This window comes from Hemiscyllium ocellatum, chromosome 10, assembly GCF_020745735.1.
Source record: "Hemiscyllium ocellatum isolate sHemOce1 chromosome 10, sHemOce1.pat.X.cur, whole genome shotgun sequence".
NCBI lineage: Eukaryota > Metazoa > Chordata > Chondrichthyes > Orectolobiformes > Hemiscylliidae > Hemiscyllium > Hemiscyllium ocellatum.
In genome coordinates, this window is record NC_083410.1 from 18,609,909 (window position 1) to 18,630,430 (window position 20,522).

At 39.8% G+C, this 20,522-nt stretch overlaps 1 protein-coding gene across 1 annotated transcript in view; it reads left to right on the top strand.

Annotated features, from left to right (window-relative positions):
- The first annotated feature begins 1,224 nt into the window (after positions 1–1,224).
- The window catches only part of fez2b (fasciculation and elongation protein zeta 2b), a 125,443-nt gene continuing 106,145 nt past the window's right edge, over positions 1,225–20,522 (top strand). Inside the window, exon 1 of the mRNA XM_060831319.1 lies at positions 1,225–1,858. Within this exon, the coding sequence (XP_060687302.1) occupies positions 1,533–1,858 (326 nt within the window). The 5' untranslated portion in view covers positions 1,225–1,532. The remainder of the gene's footprint in view (positions 1,859–20,522) is intronic.

The window sequence follows — 20,522 nt, forward strand, 5'->3', positions numbered from 1 at the left end:
GTATCCTGCTTGTGTTGTGTGCTCAGCAGTGTCAGAGTAATCATTCACCACCAGGACCTTTGGAAATTCCCAGCGCCCTTCATAGCTCCTGCCTGAGAAGAATTATCCTAGTGGTGGCCAAAAGAGGCAAGTTGTCACCCCATTTCACTAACAGGAATCTCCAGGAGGACTAAGTAGTGCAGCGAAGGTTCAATCTCTTTTCTCAGGACTGCCAGAGAGACCGTTTGTACCTAAGATGGCATCATGTAAGTTGGCAACATCGTACACTTTTTACTGTACTCCCATTCTTTTGTAACTTGAGTACATGAGACAATAAAACTAATTCTAATTCTATAGCACGAGACCCTGCCGACCTTATCTGAAGTTGCCAGTGTTGTGACCACCATTCAGAGGAAAGGCCTGTAATACAGGAAAAAGATTGATGACTTTCTGTACTCTGTGACAATAAGTGCCATTATCTCTCTCTGATGCCTTATACTAACTCTGCTACTGCACTCAACTCCCACCAAGGGGAGAGCTCATGGTCTGCCACTCTTACTGTTAATATTCATAATCCTCCTCCACTGGCACTCACCCACGCTAATTCCCTCATCATTCCTGATGAAGGGCTTATGCCCAAAACGTCGAATTTCCTATTCCTTGGATGCTGCCTAACCTGCTGTGCTTTAACCAGCTCCACATTTTCAACTGTGATCTCCAGCATCTGCAGACCTCACGTTTTACCCCATGCTAATTCCCCCAGACTATTGATCCTGCATACCCAGTCACTCACTTTTGACACCTCAGCACCATGGTTTTGGGCATGTTAAGAATACATTCACAGTGGTGGTAATGCAAGGGAGCACTACATTTGAAAATGAATCCTAATTTCCTGTCTGGGCAAGGACCTCTCCGTTAAAGAAAAGATCCTTTGTTCAAAGGGGTTGTGAAGATAGATGTCAGGTACGCCACCAACACCTTGGCTCTCTGCATCTCTTTATGGGAGATTTTCTCCTTGGAAATGAGACAAAGGGAAGCACTGAGTGAGATGTTAGTGGTGCAGGAGTGGTGGGCGGGGCCGCGATCAGCTGGGCGGAGTCTTAGTCGGACGGACAATGGCTCAGTCAGATAGGCGGGGCCATAGTCGGGTAGGTGGGCGGGGCCCAGGTCTGTTGGGCAGGACTGTGGGCGGTCGGGCAGGAGGGCGGGGCTATGGTCAGGCCGTTGTGGTAGGTGTGGGAGGAGCCTTGCTCAGGGGCAGGGTCATCGCCCGGTGGCGTGGCTGTGGTCAGCCGGAGGTGGGTGTGTTTGCGTATTTGGGCTGGACCATAGTCACGTGGCAACCGGCCTGTGTGGGCGTGTCCACCCTGAATAGCGTCCCCGTTCCACACAAAAAAAACTGAGGGATTGGGGTCACAACACGAAGGGCGCGCGCAGAAGACTCCGCTCCCTTCCTCGTGCCCGCGGCGGTTGGCGCGCCGGCGCACTGGCTCCTGCGTTGTCAGCGCGAACGGGGGGAAAGCGACGGGGTCTTCCTTCAAGCGCCGCGGATCATGGCGGCTCCCTTAGCGCAGTTCGACGAGGACTGGCAGGATTTCTATGAATTCAAGGCGCCGCCGGCCAGCTATCAGCTGGACCAGGTTAACTCCAACGGCGTCCCCGGTACGAGCGGCGACTGCGGGACGCTGGAGCACTGCCTGGAGGATTTCTCCGAGCTGGACAACTTCTCGGGGGAGATCGTGAGCTTCAAGTCGATGGAGGACCTGGTCAACGACTTCGACGAGAAGCTGACGGTGTGTTTTCGGAACTACAACACCAACACGGAGAACATCGCCCCCGTCAAGCCTATCACCGAGGAAAGCATCATGAGGGACGACGAGTGAGTAGCCTCTGGTAAAGGAGGGTGTTGGGTGGGTGAGGGGCCGCTGGCTCGAGGTCGGGGTCGAGTTGTCCCCGGAAGGCTCTTTTCAGCTTCTGAATGAAAACAAATGATGGCAACTTTGTTCTGGTGGCAGTTGAGATCTTGCTGCTGCTGTGCCACCTCCCAATGCGCCATAGTTTGACAGCTCATAACCTCACGTTTACTGGGGAGCCTGTTTCTGCAGATCTCTCTCCTTTCTGTTCCCTTATTTTCTTTTGTTGGCTTTGTTTGGATGTCAGCTCATCAGCAGGCTTTTTTTTCATTTCTCTCTCTTTACCCCCCCACCCCGTTCAAATGATCACACTTTATTGCGATTTTTTGTGAACCTTTTCCACCGTAGCTGCCAAGTTTATGCTAAAAGCATTTCCTCAATCCAGCATATATAATAAACTCATTGACAGCACTAAGAATGTTTCAAAGAGTTCGCATAACATGCAGGCACAGCTAACCGCTTTATAAAGGAGAGTCTGTTGTGCTTTGATCTTTGGATAAACTGCATGCACCATATTGCAGCTAATTTGTGCCACTGGCTAACAGCATATCGTCATTGTGCCAGCGCAGTCAAAATTCCGTGCTCTTAGTTTCATTTGGGAAATGTCTAATTAGAAAGAGTTGGAGTCAGATGTTACTTTAGCGATGGTGGTTACGAATTTGGAAAGCCATATATAGTACCTTCTAAATAAATAAAACCTTCTAAAGTATTTAGACTAATCTGCAGGCTGAAAGAGTACGAACCCATGTAATTTGTCATGACTCTTCGAGCATCAAAGTATTTTGTATAAACTGAAAATGCACGTTGCCTTTGTATTGACAGGTAGCTATCAAATGTATCACTACAAGTTATTGCTATTGTGTAGTTTATTTCTCAAGGTGGTGGTTGGACTGCAGCATGTGATCAGTACTTCTAACATAACATGCTGGTATAACCTTTATTTTAAATGGAGTTAATCTTGTTGGTGAGGGAATTGTTGAGTCATATGTAAAATGATTGCTGCCACAAGTAGTAGTGTGGCAAACTGTCAAGAAACAGTTCAAACTATGAATTAGATTTATTAACCTTTCAGCTCATCACTTTCAAATTATTAAAATCTGGGGTCGGTTAGTTATTACTGAAGTGGCATTGTTTGTAAAGTATCTCCGTGATTCTAAATACTTATCATTGAAAAGAATTAAAGTATTGATTCTAATGCTCATTTTAGATACCATTGTCTAAATAAATAAAACCATTTTTTGTACATTTCAATTATTTTTTTCTGTTATCATTCTGGTCAGAACGGTGGGTTAGTAAGCTTGCAGACACAGATCTGGGGAGTTGTGGATAGTGTGGAAAGTTGTCAAAGGATATAGATCAGTTGCAGATATGGTGAAGAAATGGCAGATGGAGTTAATTGGGGGTGAATGTGAATGTTGCAATTTAGAAAATCAAATGTTAGTGGAAAGTATACAGTTAATGGCAGAATCCTTAACAGCATTGATTACTAGAGGGATCTTGGGGTCCTCATCTATAGTTCCTGAAAGTGCCAACACAAATTGACAGGGTGCTAAAGAAAGTATATGGTAAGTTTGCCTTTACTGATTGGGGCATTGAATACATGAGTCAGGAAGTGATGTTGCAGCTTTGTAAAAATTTGGTTATGCCACACTTAAGAATACTGTGTTCAGTTCTGGTTGCCACACTACAGGAAGGATGTGGAGGGTGTTGAAGGGGTTTACTAGGATGCTGCCTGGATTGGATGGTATGAACTCTTAAGGAGAGGCTGGACAAACTAGGGTTGTTTTCTCTGGAGGGGTGGAGCTCGGGGGAATCCTGATAGAAGTTTATAAAATTTATGAAATGCATAAATAGGATTGACAGAATCTTTTTCCCAGAGTTGAAATGTCTAATACTAGAGGGCATGCTTTTAAGGTCAGCGGGAGAAAGTTCAAAGGACGTATGAGGGGCAAGTTTTTTTTTATATAGAGAATGGCAGGTGCTTGGAATGTGCTACCAGGGGTGGTGGTGGGGGCACATATGATAGGGGTGTTTAAGGATCTTTTAGATTAGCATATAAATAAGCAAGGAATGGAGGGATATGGACCATGGGCAGGCAGAAAGGATTAGTTAAACTTGGTTTCATGTTCGGCACAACGTTGTGGGCTGAAGGGCTTGCTTGTGTTCTGTGTTCTGTGGTTCAGTGTGAATTGTTTCATTTTTTATTCTTCCTTTCCTTTCTGGCTCTCATTCACATTTGTTCATTTTTTTTGCATCGGTTCTTTGTTCTTCCTTTCCATCTTTTGTTTCTCCTTTCCGTGTGGTTATTGTTTCTTGTACACTTTTAAGCTCCACATTGTTCTTGTTAACTTGTTCAGGTTTTATCTTCAGGTATTTTTAAAGATGTAGTTTAACTGACAACTTTTAATTCATTTTCAAAATGTCTTGTTTTCCTGTTATAGGTTTAATAGATCTTGCTTTTCACATTGCTGTGTTTACGCTTATGTTTTAGTCTTTCACATTCCTGAGTTTTGTATAATCTGTACATTATAAATCTGTAAATACAATTTAATCACTAGAATATTGATAAATTGCAACCATACAAATGTGAAACTTCCAAAAAGTCAAAAATTATGGACTTGAAACGAGAATTATAAAATCTTTCAGAATAGGAAGCCGTCTAAACGATCTTCTTAAGAGCTATTTACCTAGTTCTTTGTATTTTAGTAGTTTTGGAGGCCATCATTGGAAGTCAATGAGTGTCTTTCTAATGCTAAAGTTGGCATTAACAAATAGCAACTGCAATTTTTAAGAGTGAATGACACTATCCTCTAGTCTATATCATATGTAGCTCTACAGTATGCATTGCTGCATCTAAGCTGGCTAGCCCAACATCTTTCTTGCTGAGGGATTTGAGAGGCTTTAATCTGGATATTTTCACAATGCTTTTTGTGGAATTTTGCTATGTACAAATTAGTTGTTTGTTTCTAGTTTCTTGTGTTATAATGCATCAACAATTAAAAATGGATCATTTTTTGCAAATGATTTGAGTCATCCTGAGGTAGTGAAAGGCACTGGATCAACCCAAGTTCTATCTCTTTTTTTTCCCCCAGTTTACTGTCCTGCAAGTGATTACAGGTGTGGCACTTAGCATAAATAATTTTTCAAAATAACCAGGGCATCATCATTAATTAGCCCAAAAGTTATTTGAGAATATAATTAAGGTAACTATTCTGTTACTTCAGAGCACTAAGCCAAGCGTTGTGAGACACGTTATTCAAGGTCATTCGTTATTGTTTTGGGTTTACTTGACCTACAATATAACTCCAGTATTTCCCAGTTCTGTTTTCTCAAATCTCATCATTTCTCCAGCCACCTTAGCTTTACAAAATGTAGCTCAGCAAAATGCTGTTGAAAACTTTTTTATGTTGCATGTGCATTATTTGAATCTTTGATTTTTGCTGCTTCAGGTCCAGTTAGCTGTCTTATATGTATAATCTTTTCCTCACATGGTGAATGGAGGAGGAAAGAGGCAACTAATAAATTTGATTGTACTAAATTTTGTAAGTTCCTTTTGATATTTTGGTACCATTACTAGTTTTCCTGCACAATAAAACGTAAGACTTTAAGGAAAAGAATGACATGAGGACTAAGCGGGGACTAATATGGCACAATATCACAAACTGCCAACAAATGCTGTTGCTAAATGTAGCTTTTGCACTGTTTGTTTTGTTTAGATTTGTACTAGCTTGCAAGATGAGTTTTGCAAGCTGGCAGCCGCTTGATTTTTTTCAGATGCAATTAGAATGTGGCATGGGAAAAAGAATTTGAGGGAATTAATTCTCTAGATTTTGCTGTTTAATACTTTATTTAAGAATTGATTGTCTGTGACATAATGATCCTGCAGGAGTTTCATTGAAGGCATTATTAATATTTTGAGCAATGTTTTGACTAAAAACAAACTCATACTCTTTCATTAGTATAATTTGTTTCTGAGGCAAAAGTGAGTATTGCAGATGCTAGAGATCAGAGTCAAGATTGGAGTGGTGCTGGAAAAGCACAGCAGGTCAGGCAACATCCGAGGAGCAGGAAAATGGATGTTTCGGGCAAAAACCTGGGGTTAACTTTAGGAGCCAGGCTGCCCAGTGATTTATTCAGAACACCAAAATGTTTTTTGTGAAATTCCATAAGGTTTCTAATGTCTGTAGTGTAGCCTTTCAACACTTTCCCAATGCAATTTTTCTTCCTTGATACCAAAGATACATATGGTTGATTCATATTGCCACACTTGCGGTTGTGTGCGTTGCAAAATCTTTGAGATTAGTTTGTCTTAACCTAGGTACTACCTGTTTATCATAAAAGATATGACTTTTGTTAACATTTGGAACTTTGGTTGCCTACATTGTAGATTAATCAATGATTTCACCTTAGCTAGATTATTTATCATCACTTGTAGAAAGCACTTGCGTTATTCAGCTTTATTGCCATATTTTGTTAATCTGGGGAACATCAATTTCATGCTGAATCTACTCATTCTTGAGGTTACTTGCAATGCTTAGACAAATTGGTGTCAGTCTTGTTTGAAGGAATGTAATGAACCTTTTGGGGCTGCACCCCCATGTTGTTTAATCTTTTAACATAATGTCTGGTGAGTCCTTGCTTTAGATTGAAGCCTGCTGTTCAATGCAATAGTGTTGAATCATCAAAATGCTATGCTATTCTATCAGTTATTATTGGATATGTAGCAGACAATTTTGTTCTTACTATCATAATCTGGTTACCTCATGTTTGTTCTCTGAATCTAGTTTGCAAATGCGAGAGCTGCACTTTTGAGGATCTGCCTATATACTAGATCAGGTGATATAACCTTCAATTATTTACTTTTATTGAAGAATTGTGAAAATCAATTTTATATTAAGTGAATAATTGAGAGTCACTATAAGACAATAATCTTTTTGGTGAGGGGGCAAGAATGCAAAGGGTAATGTAAAATAGGGACAAGTTTGAAGAAAACTAATGTAATCTGAACAAAAGATTAAAATCTGAAGTAACTCCAGGATACCTTGACCATAATTTTTAAAGATGTTTTTCAGCATGGGATAACATATTTCTTTTGATGTATAACTAAAGAATTAATTATTGTGACATAGGCAAGGTCATATTTTCTTGCCAATCATAGTCAATAAATCCATTGTTTTGCAGCATCTGAATGTATTTAATAAAATAATAACATCTTCTTTGAAGGCAGAGTAAACAGTTTTTCTTAGACTCTAGCAAGCCAATGTCATTCAAACAAATGAATGAATTGAAAATATTCTCTTTCACATTTGACTATTTCTCAGCGCTCTGCATATCCCTGTACACTATAGGCAATTTAGCACGACCAATCCACCTGACCTGCCCATCTTTGGACTGTGGTTTCTTCTGGGTGCTCTGGTTTCCTCCCAATGTTGACACAGGGAAAATGTGCAAATTCCACATAGACAGTCGTCTGAGGCTGAAATTGAACCTGGATCCCTGGTGCTATGAGGCAGCACTGCTGACCACTGAGACACCATGCTGCCCCAGACTTCATAGAATGAGTTCCTGGATTGGAACAGGTTAGAAAGCCCTGGTTGACAGACATAAACAGGAGTGTCAGCTCCTGGATGAACAGGACCCCTGGTTCTGAGCTAGCTGGGTCAATGCCACTTACTATGCAAATGTAAATAAAGAGTGACTTGCTGATGGGATTCTAGCCTTCCTGGAGTTATCTCAATAACTAACTCCTGTCTATTTAGTGAGCGAAGCTGCTTAATAATAATGTTATGTATCTCCAATTGAGCAGTGTTCCTAATTTCTGTTCGTATGAAACTATTCCTTTCTTCACCAGTATTGGGGAGTGTTCATTAACTGCAAATCACTGCTAGGCTTTACTTGGTGTTGGTGTTCTTGTTGTTTTAGTGACACAATGACTCCTTTGGGGCAACTTTTTTCATGCAGAGGGTAGTGCATGTATGAAATTAACTGCCAGAGGAAGTAGTGGAGACTGGTACAATTACAATATTAAAGGCATCTGGATGGGTACATGAAGAGTAAGGGTTTAGAAGGATATGGGCTAAATGCCAGCAAATTTGACTAGATTAATTTAGGATATCTGGTTGGCATGGAAGTATTGGACTGAAGGGTCTGTTTCTGTGTTGTACATCTCTATGACCCGATGACTCGTTAAATTTTGTGTCCATTCCTTCCATTTGCATGTGGTTGGTAGGCTATCTGGTGCATAAAGGATTTCAATTAATTCAGTTGTGAAGTGGTGCAAACAACTCGCTGCAAGTTAATGAATACTTTAATGTTCCCTATTCTTAATATACTGTTACATTTCCTTCAGATTTTACATGAATGTCTAATATATATTTTACCTAAAATGAATTATGATGATTTAGCCAAATTCTTGGATTTCCATTTCTCTCATTCCTTTATTTGCATGCATGTAATGTAAGCAAACTCCTTAGAATATTTCCTGGTACATTGAATTTATAATAATTGCAGATTTGTGACTTTTGATGTCCTTCACAGCAATTGTAATACACTGTGTCTCATTAATATTGTATTGATAATTCTAAACAAAGGGGAAGATGTGATGGATGAAGGGGGCAGACGGAATTGATGTTTTAGAAATATAGGATTTTTTTTGAAGATTTTAATGTTGGGTAATGATTAAATGTCTTTAGCTTTGGGGCATTTGATGCTCTGATCTCTCTTTTTTTTTCCCTCAAGTTGAAATTGAGGATTGAAACCATCCTCCTTCCTTTTCTTGTAGAGTTGCTTAAGTTAACCCTGGAGGCACTTTCTCATTACTGCGGGAAAGAGAATTCATTTCATATGTTTTCATTATAAATTAATTAAAGTGAACATCTGTTCAGTAACATTTCTGATAACCATGTCTGGAGCCATTTAAAATTAGTTTCTGATCATTTGTGAGGGTATTGTGTGTGTGTAGTAGATTTAGTTTTCGGAATAGTTTGAAGTGAACGTTCAACAGCCTTTTATGCACTGTGGTTTAATATTAAAAAACACACATGTGGTATTTGTGTCATGCATTCATAGAGCCATAGAGATGTACAGCATGGAAACAGACTCTTAGGTCCAACCCGTCCATGCCGACCAGATATCTCAACCCAATCTAGTCCCACCTGCCAGCACCCGGCCCATATCCCTCCAAACCCTTCCTATTCATATACCCATCCAAATGCCTCTTAAATGTTGCAATTGTACCAGCCTCCACCACATTCTCTGGCAGCTCATTCCGTACCCATACCACCTTCTGTGTGGAAACGTTGCCCCTTAGGTCTTTTTTATATCTTTCCCCTCTCACCCTAAACCTATGCCCTCTAGTTCTGGACTCCCTGACCCCAGGAACAAGACTTTGTCTATTTATCCTATCCATGCCCCTCATAATTTTCTCCCATGGGGAACCTTGTTGAACACCTTACTAAAGTCCATATAGATTACGTCTACCACTCTGCCCTCAATCATTTTTGAAGAAGAAACAAAGAGCCCCATCAAATTTGTGAGACATGATTTCCCACGCACAAAGCCATGTTGACTATCCTGAATCAGTCCTTGCCTTTCCAAATACATGTACATCCTGTCCCTCGTGGTTCCCTCCAACAACCTGCCCACCACCGAGGTCAGGCTCACCGGTCTATAGTTCCCTGGCTTGTCTTTACCGTCCTTAAACAGTGGCACCACGTTTGCCAACCTAAGACTTTTGGCACCTCACCTGTGACTATCGATGATACAAATATGTCAGCAAGAGGCCCAGCAATTACTTCTCTAGCTTCCCACAGAGTTCTCAGGTACACCTGGGGTTTTATCCTCCTTTAACCGTTTCAAGACATCCAGCACTTCCTCCTCTGTAATCTGGACATTTTGCAAGATGTCACCATCTATTTCCCTACAGTCTATATCTTCCATATCCATTTCCACAGTAAATACTGATGCAAAATATTCATTTAGTATCTCCCCCATTTTCTGTGGCTCCACACAATGGCCACCTTGCTGATCTTTGAGCGGCCCTCTTCTCTCCCTACTCTTTGGTCCTTGATATATTTGTAAAACCCCTTTGGATTCTCCTTAATTCTATTTGTTAAAGTTATCGCACGTCCCATTTTGCCCTCCTGATTTCCCTCTTAAGTATACTCCTACTTTCTTTATACTCTCCTGAGGATTCACTCGATCTATCCTGTCTGTACCTTACTTATGCTTCCTTCTTTTTCTTAACCAAACCCTCAATTACTTTAGTCATCCAGCATTCCCTATACCTACCAGCCTTTCCTTTCACCCTGACAGGAATATAGTTTCTCTGGATTCTTGTTATCTCACTTCTGAAGGCTTCCCATTTTCTAGCCGCCCCTTTACCTGCGAACATCTGCCTCCAATCAGCTTTCGAAAGTTCTTGCCTAATACCCTCAAAATTGGCCTTTCTCCAATTTAGAACTTCAATTTTTAGATCTGGTCTCTCCTTTTCCATCACTATTTTAAAACGAATAGAATTATGGTCGCTGGCCCCAAAGTGCTCCCCCACTGACACCTCAGTCACCTGTCCTGCCTTATTTCCCAACAGTAGGTCAAGTTTTGCACCTTCTCTAGTAGGTACATCCACATACTGAATCAGAAAATTGTCTTGTACGCACTTAGGAAATTCCTCTCCATCTATACCCTTAACACTATGGCACTCCCAGTCGATGTTTGGAAAGTTAAAATCCCCTACCATAACTACACTATTATTCTTACAGATAGCTGAGATCTCCTTGTTTCTCAATTTCCCTCTGACTATTGGGGTGTCTATAATACAATCCCAATAAGGTGATCATCCCTTTCTTATTTCTCAGTTCCACCCAAATAACTTCCCTGGATGGATTTCCGGGAATATCCTCCCTCAGCACAGCTGTAATGCTATCCCTTATCAAAAATTCCACATTTATGAGGCAATGCAATCAGTTGATTCTTTTCTAATCTGCATATTTTAATGATGTAGTGTGGTTTATGACAATGCGCGGATGTATTCTGATTTTGGCTGCGATTTATTTTTGATTCTCTCAAATACTAGGGATGAGGAATATTTGTCCACTGTGTACACCCATTAATACTTTAATTGTAAAGTAAAATTCTCTCTATATTCCCATAATGGCAGTTAACCCTAATTTCTATCAGCCAATCCTCTTGGATAAGTATATAATTTTCAAATTCTACTTTTGCTACATGTAGGCTCTAGGACTGCCAATTTGTTAGTATGCAAACACAGCAAGTGATTAGGAAGGCAAGTGGAATATTGATTATTGAAAGGGAATAGAATATAAAAATAGGGATGTTTTGCTGCAGTCAAATAGGGCATTGGTAAGACCACTTCTAAAATATTATGTAAAGTTTTGGTCTCCTTATTTAAGAAATGCAGTAGAAGCTGTTCGGGAAAGACCCATTCAGGATAATTCTGAGAGGAGAATTTGGACAAGTTGGATCTGTATCATTGGGAGTTTAGAAGAATGAGAGGTGAATTTTATGGAAGACTGGGGGTTGGCCACCGTGGTGCTACTGTTTCAGAAAGATGGTCAGGAAAAGCCAGGGAACTAGAGACCAGTGAGCCTGACATTGGTGGTGGGCAAGTTGTTGGAGGAAATCTTGACGAACAGGATGTACATGTATTTGGAAAGGCAAGGACTGATTAGGGATAGTCAACATAGCTTTGTGTTTGGGAAATCATGTCTCACAAACTTGATTGAGCTCTTTGTTACTTCAAAAATGATTGAGGGCAGAGCAGTAGACGTGATCAATGTAGACTTCAGTAAGGTGTTCAACAAGGCTCCCCACAGGAGACTGATTAGCAAGGTTAAATCTCATGGAATATAGGGAAAACTAGCCATTTGGATACAGTACTGGCTCAAAGGAAGAAGACCGAGGGTGGTGGTGGTGGAGGGTTGTTTTTCAGACTGGAGGCCTGTGACCAGTGGAGTGCCACAAGGCTCAGTGCTGGGTCCACTACTTTTCGTCATTTACATGAATGATTTGGATGTGAGCATAAGAGGTAAAGTTAATAAGTTTGCAGATGACACCAAAATTGGAGGTTGTGTACAGCGAAGATTAGAATGGTATCTTGATTAGATGGGCCAGTGGGCTGAGAAGTAGCAGATGGAGTTTAATTTGCATAAATGTGGGGTGATGCATTTCAGGAAAGCAAATCTTAGCAGGACTTATACACTTAATGGTAAGATCCTAGGGGGTGTTGCTGAACAAAGCGATCTCGAAGTGGAGGTACATAGCTCCTTGAAATTAGAGTTGCAGGGAGACAGGATAGTGAAGAAAGCATTTGGTATGCTTTCCTTTATTGGTCAGAGTATTAAGTATAGGAGTTGGGAGGTCATGTTGCGGCTGTGCAGGATGTTGGTTAGGCCACTGTTGGAATATTGCATGCAATTCTGGTTGCCTTCCTGTTGGAAGGATGTTGTGAACTTGAAAGGGTTCAGAAAAGATTAACAAGGATGTTACCAGGGTTGGAGGATCTTGAGCTACAGGGAGAGGCTGAACAGGCTGGGGCTGTTTTCCCTGGAACGTCGGATGTTGAGGGGTGACCTTATAGAGAATTATAAAATCACGAGGGACATGGGTAGGGTAAATAGTCAGGTCTTTTCCCTGGAGTTGGGGAGTGTAAAACTAGAGGGCATAGGTTTCGGGTGAGAGGGGAAAGATATAAAAGAGAGCGAAGGGGCAACTTTTTCTCGCAGAGGGTAGGGTGTGTATGGAATGGGCTGCCAGAGGAAGTGGTGTAGGCTAGTACAATTGCAACATTTAAAAGACATCTGGATAGGTGTATGAATAAGAAGGGTTTGGAGGGATATGGGTCAAGTGCTGGCAGGAGGGACTAGAATAGGTTGGGATATCTGGTTGGCATGGACGAGTTGGACCAAAGGGTCTGTTTCCATGCTGTACATCTCTATGACTCTGTATAAAATTCTGAAACAACTTAACAGGGTGAATTCTGAAATGATGTTTCTCGTTTTGGTAGAGTCTCTAACTTGGGGATTTAAATGTTTTAAGGCTAAAAGGTCAAAGGTTAAGGGGCCTCATATATGAGATGAGGAAAAGGTTTTTCTGAGGTTTGAGAATCATGTAGAATTTTCTTCTGCAGAGAGCAGTGAAAGCAGGATCGTTAAATATTTTTAATGTGGAGGTAAATAAACTCACTTGTTGATCAAGAATCTAAGGGTACCAAGAACAGGCAGAAAGTACAGGCCACTGTCAGTTCAGCTGTGACATTATCAATAGCAAACAGACTTTAGGCCCAGTGACCTGTTGCTAATGGATATATTGTGTGAATTATTGAAGTTCATTTTGTTTTGTGTTCTTTCCAGTGCATGCATAATTGCATTGTATCCAAGTAGTGTGTTTTGCTTAGACTTTTGAGTAAAGTTCATCTAATGGAGGGTGGTCAGTTTGTATTTTGAAGCATTTTATTTTTCCAGAGCCCATTCCACCGGAAACATTTGAGTCCACTTTTCAGTATGCTACATCAAAATGTTCCAGTTTACTTTTCATGTTTTCTATTGCTGTATTCTGCTATTGATTTTATTTTTGCCTTTGAGTGAGGTGTCTGAGATTAAAGAACTTAGAAAATTCACTCAGGCAAGAATGGTGCTATTTCTTTATAATCTGTCTATCTTTGTATAGGGAATCATTGTCTCGGAACTCTAATGAAATTTGCATGCTGTCACAGGCTGACCAGATGGGCTAAAATGGTCCTTTCTTCTCTTACATTCTCATGCTCCCATTTGGAAGGGAATTGATGTTCTGGAAATGGACGGACAGAATACAGTACAAGCCTGCGGTCAGTAGTAGGCACTAATATCTATTTCAGAAACCTGAGATGGAAATTATTATCTCTTATCCACAGAATATTTTTCTTCTGTGTTAGTTGTAGAATTGAAACAGTTTGATAATTTAATAAATTGAAAGGATTTTATTTTTCCCCATTCCTACTTCAATCTTCCAGTACTAACCAAAATGATGGAAATAATTTGACGAGAATTCTCTGTATGGAGACATTTAAGATTGTTGTCTTTTTCCTAATTGGCAAGCAGTGTGATTCATACTGTAAGAGCATATGATTCGTGTTACATATTTCATCTCATTAATCAGCGTTGCATTCTAGCTGCGACAAGATAGCATTAATGGTTGAATGTTTGGGGATTTCCATTTTGGAGGCCACACTGAAAAGTGGCATTTGTAGAATTGATGTGACAGTATACATTTGATATGTGATGTTTAAAAATAAAGGATGCCATGGAACAGGTCAGAAAATGCATAGAATCTGGTTGTTTAAGTCCTTACATTTATGTTCTTGGTGTTAGACATGGTTGTTTTTGTTCCAGTAATTTTGTGAGCCGCATTACTTTGTTTTGGAACAATGCTACCAGTAAAGCTGATAAGGGAATGGGTTGTTAACTTGTTATATTCTAAAAACCCTGTAAGGTTGCAAATTATTTAAGTTAAACTATTTTATACTTTCACTACAATTGACAATTTTTGTTTTTTAAAAATGTAAGCCATAGTAGCAGATGGAATTTCAGCCCATCGAATCTGCTCTGCCATTCAGTGAAGTCATGGCCGATCTGAAAATCCTCAACTCCACCTTCTTTCTTTTTCCCCATAAGCCTTGACTTCCTTACTAATTTAAAATGTTTAACCTTTCTCAACATGGTTGTGTTCTTTTCCTTTTTAAATGTTTGTACTCATTGTGAAACATGCTTTTTTTTGTCTCTTTTTTATCTTATTTCTTACTTTCTCGCATGGTAGTTTTTCTTGTCCATTTCTTTCTCCAAAAGGGGAAGAGGTACAAAGATTTGGAAGTAGAGAGGGAAGGGCTTTTGCCCGAAACGTCGGTGTTTTTTTAAACGTTTTTTTTCTCTGCTCCTTGGATGCTGCCTGACCTGCTGTGCTTTTCCAGCACCACTCTAATGTAGACTATAGGTAATCAGTGACAGGAGGCTTATGTATACAGTGGGTGACGATGAATTTTCTCCTGGTTCTTTTCAAGGGAGATTGGGGGAACAGGCCCTGAGCAATCTGAGAAAATAAACAACTTGTGAGGCCTTGGAAGTTTTATTTTAAAAAGTTGGAACAGTAGAAGCAGCCTAAGTGGGGTGTGGTCAAGCTGTCAAGGATTTTTAGTTAGCTTTCAGCAGTTGCTGTTCGAGTCTCAACACCATTAGAAGCTGCAGTAAATGTCTCCTGGCTGCTGCTACTCTGAGTTTTTGCTTGATGTTTTTTCTGTCTGTCTCTGCTATTGGGTTGCATGTGAAAACATGATTTCTGAATTTGCCTTTTTGCTAACTGGTGTGTTTGTGGAATGTTACTATATTAGAGCAGTTAATTATTAATAGTTATTCCATCCAGTATTCTGTTAAGTTTTCCAATAGTGTTAAATCGTTCTAAGTTTTTCTTATTTATCGTAGTTTAACTGTCGTGTAACTATGTTGTACTTTACGTCGAGTCATGACCAGTCGTATGCCTTTAAAATAAGAAAATGTTAAGGTCTAGACTACCACCTTAAAATATTTAGAGGGGTTCTAGTCTGGTCCGTAACAAGAAATTGACCATTTGAATGAAATAGTCTGTGTCTCTGCTGGGATTCTATCAAAGGTTCTGGATCAGTGGTGCTGGAAGAGCACAGCATTTCAGGCAGCATCCAACGAGCAGCGATACCGACGTTTAGGGCAAAAGCCCTTCGTCAGGAATAAAGGCAGGCTTCAGTCTCTCTGCCTTTATTCCTGATGAAAGGCTTTTGCCCGAAACGTTGATTTCGCTGCTCGTTGGATGCTGCCTGAACTGCTGTGCTCTTCCAGCACCACTGATCCAGAATCTGGTTTCCAGCATCTGCAGTCAGTGTTTACCTTCTATCAAAGGTTGTTAACTCAGTTGATAAACCTGTTTGACGATGGATGTAGGTCCACTGAGCTGGAAGGTTCATGAAAGGTTTCAGTGAGCAAACCTACATCCAGAACCCCAACCTGAGCTACAAATCTTCTCAACAATCAATATTGGACTATAGCCTGGTTTGATGTTGATGATCTGTAGGTCACTCGGTTCCGCGACGAGTCAATTAATACACCTGCAAATGACTCTTTTGTCTAACATGCAAGCAATCATTTATTGTTTGTTACAGTGCTGGGTTGGCAGACTCTGATTCACCCAGAAATATGAAAACTTGTTGGCAATCAAAAGAATCCAACAACCTCAGAGTTTGCATAAGGTTTATATACATTATTCGTCATCAGACATGGAGCATGATCGCATAGTAACAACCAATCAATACATGATATCACTTCATGGGTATTTGCTTGAACCAATGATATTGATTAAGTCATAATGGTTTATGTCACCTTTGCAAAAGTTTGCGGCTTGCAAAGTGTGATTTAGTATTTCCTCTACGAGGACTCGCAGCTTGCAAAGTGGGTTAGTTTTTTATATAGCTTTAGAGACTAGCTGAAGGTGTCATGTAGGCACAGGGAACTAAGTAGTCACGTAGGGGAGCCATTTTGTCTCTAACCGCAATGTAGAATTTAACCATTATTTCTGAATTTTGGTGGACTTACATCAGTCTACGGTTTCTTGTTTATATCTGGTTTGGTGCAATCTAATTTAGCAATGCAGAAGCCATTTTGTGCAGCTCCTTTATCCATTTTGTCCTACCTCCCAGAGGCCCATATCCTCAATGTGACTTCTGACTTTCTCCACTGGGTCCAACATGGGCAGCTCCACATCTTGAGTTCAGGTTAGCGTGTCAATGTAATGTAACATTGTTCAAGTGGCATCTTTCAGATCAGTTCAGGAACATGTGGAAGATCTCATGTCATAGTACAATTCGTTCTTCCAGTGGTCTGACGAATAATTCTCCCTCAATTGGTCCTATTAAAAATGAATTACCTGATTTTTGAAGTCCCTTGATCACCTATTCTTGCATATTGACCCATTTCCAACATACTGATAACATTAGGTGTATCTCATTATCACCTCTCTTGATTTCTCTGTCTGTGATTTGTCATACTAAAGTCTGAAATGCATCATTAAATTAGCAGAAATTTCCTCCAATTAATTACAGGTACGCATCCTTTATCCAAAACCATCAAGATCAGTGGTTTTCGGAATTGGACTTTTTCTGATCTCGGAATAATTGACAGTCTTACAGTGAAATAAAAAAAATACAAACGGCGGATGTACCTGTGAGTACTACAAGTGCTGAGACAGAATTGACTCCTGCCAGTGCTGGACCACACTGCCACATCACATCTGAGTGATGTGCGTCGAGAGGGTGTGGAGTTGAGTTAACTGTTTGCATGCTAAACAACCTTGTTATGGAGAAAAATGTTCATGAAAAGCTTGGGATTTCAGACAAATGATTGTGTACCCGGGTTGGGAAAGTGATAACTATTGGTTTGTGATTTATTGTCCATATTCTACCTTGCACCTAGCCCCACTTATCCTTCCAACCTGAACTTGCTGTTCACAGTTGGTTCAATGTTTGGCCATGTCTTAACTTTTAAAAATTTTCATCCTTGTTTTCAAATATCTCCATGACCTTGGAGCTCATTGCTGTCTGAAATCTTTGCATTCTTCCATTTACATCTTGCAGATCCCTAAGTGTTTTTTTTTTCATATCATCATTGATGACATTGTCTTCAGCTACCAGAGGTCTAAATTCTGTTTTATCCTCTTTGAAAATCTATTTTACACACTGACAGATTTTTAAGGATCACCTTAAAGACAATCTTCTGATCACCTGTCTTCATATCTCTCTTCATGGTTCATTGTTGAATTTTGTTTAACCTTTTGCGCTGATAAAGTGCCTTCTGAAGTTTTGCTGTGCTAAGGGCACTGCAAAGGACAAGTTTTTTTTGTCGGACTGCTGTAAGTATAATTAGCTGCATTGTTGATGTAATATGATAATAGTGGCTGAAATTCATCGGTTGTGATGTGCTCTGGGATGACCTAAAGACAACAAAATATTAATTTGCGGTTGGTCCCTTTCCATCCCTATGCCTCCTTTTACTTTTGTATTTTCTACACTTTTTTTTCCTCTCCTTTTTATTCTGTCTGTCTCTTAGTCTTCCTCATTGTGTTTCTGTCTTTATCCCTTTTCTATCAGTCATTGTTTCTTTCACAATCTTCCTATCAACTTAGAGAGAAATTGCTGGAAATAGTCAATAGGCCAAGTAGGCTATGAGGTGAGAAAACCGTTAAGGTTTCAGCTTGAATACCTTGTCATTTACTCTTCGTAGTCTATTTTTGATTATCTGATCAGGTGCCACTTAATTCCTCCTTCCAGTGATTGTGTTTTGCATTTAAAGAATTTGTTCAGTATCCTTGAGTGAAATTTATTTAATGACAAAAAATGTAAATGATCATGACATAAACTCCCTATGGTCTTAACCAAAGTTAATTAAAATCAGAACACCCCTACTCTACTCGGGCAATGATTTTTGTGTGCTCTATAGGAGTAGGTTTAAATGTCGCGTGTTCATTGTATCTGTGCCAAACATAGGAGTAACTGGTCTTAGACTGTACATGGTAGTTTTATAATTTTTCACATTATGTTCTGTTATATTCACATTATATTAAAAATGAATGGTTTTGAAGTATGTTTCCTTCTCTAATAAATGTTTCTGTTTTGGTCAGATAAATATGCAATACAGAAAGTATTTCTACATATGGTTGTTTAGCTGATCTTGTAATTACTTTATCATATTACATACGTGCAGCAGATTTTGGCTTAAGTCAGTGTTTTAACTTCTGAACAATGGCAGCTTTTGCTTTTATTATTTGTGCTGTATTGTTTCCTTGAAGCTTGCTTTAGAGAGGTTACAGCAACTTAACAAATTATATAAAACAGATACCAATTAGAATGGTATATTCTGCATTCAGTTAAAGGGGAGGTGACTGACCTTTTGGCAATGAAGATAATACGATGTAACTGGAGAGGGAATACGTGAAGTCCATGCGCTTAAGGCATTTGGAAAGGGGTGGACACCACAGTACCCGGGGTGCATTATTTTTTCACCCAATTCCAATTGTTGATCCGTTTTGTTATTGTTAAATTACCCATGATGAGTAGTGATTGTGGTTAGTTAATTCTTTAGTTCATCGTTAGGTGTGTTGGTGATGACTATTTAAGAAAAAAGCTGAGGTCTTGAGAATTGTTATGTTCAAGGAAAATGTACTGTGTGACTGAGACAGTAAAAGATTATGGTATAATGTTTTCCCTTTTTGAGACATTTACTTAAAGGATACCAAATTATTCTTTCTTAAAATTCTTAAAATACTAATTACAGACCTGCAAACTGACTCTTCCACTTGCTTTGTGTTTTTTTCATTAATTATGAGTGAAACATCCTACTGCTATATGTTGAAGAGTTTACAGAGAAACAGTGTAAAAGTTTGCATATCTTTTCCAGAAACGAGATTGGAGACTTGAAAGTTTATACTGATAACTCTCTCACTGATTTGAGGTTTCTGCCAAGGTCACTAATATTTAAGGAAACTAATCTGTTGTCCTCTTCTGGTGGTGTGTGTGTGTGTGTGTGTGTGAACCAGGTTCTATCCATTTGAGAAACTTTTTGACATTGATCAGTTTTAATGTTTCTATTTGTAATTTTTCAGCCACAGTATGTTGCTAATTAGAGCTGATGCTTATTCTGTAACTATAAACTTCCAGAGTGACTTGAGTCTGTGTCTGATTTTCCCCCTCGCTGTCCCCCACTCCTTCTGCCTTTATTCTGATGCGTTTTCTTTACCTATCTCACTAACAGTCCACCCCTTCAAAAAAATCCATGTTTGAACAGAAAAACGTTCATATTACAAACATATTGATACTGTGATGATGTCACTTTAAAAGGTTATTTTGTCCTTGGTTTTTTTTTGAAGAAATGTGATTAAGGCAGAGGTACCAAAGGAGTGAAAGTGCGTACTGCAGATGCTGGAGATTAGAGTCAAGATTAGAATGGTCCTGGAAAAGCACAGCAGATCAGGCAGCATCCAAGGAGCAGGAAAATCTACGTTTTCGGGCAAAAGCCCTTCATCAGTTATGAGGCTGGGAGCCTCGGGGGTGGAGAGATAAATAGGAGGAGAGTGGGGCTGGGGGGGTGGAAGGTAGCTGAGTGTGCAGTAGGTGGACAGTGATGGGGGTGAAAGTGATAGGTTGAAGAAGAGGGTGGAGCGGATAGTTGAGAAGGAAGATTGGCAAATGTTACCAAAGTACTAAGGGGAAGCAAAAGATACCAAAGGGTCTAGTTTAACAATGGATAGGGAGTGTCCAGTTCTCCCAGTTCAAGTTTTTCAAGTTTGTTTTAGCTGTAGCAGTCATAAGGTTTGAGTCCAGAGGAATTGCAAGCTTCAGTAAAGAACTCCTCTGACCCTCTTCTGAAATATCTTTGGACATTGTTTCCTCCTGCCTGTAAAGAATCTGTGTTTATGGAACAATACTATATTGGAACAGTCAGTTGGTAATAGTTACTATATGTGTCAGTTAAGATTTCCAGTAGTTATTCTAAATTCCATTTTCTTTTGCATTTAAACTATAGTGTTTAAATAAATTCAGTTTTGCTTAAAGCTAAGTAGTTT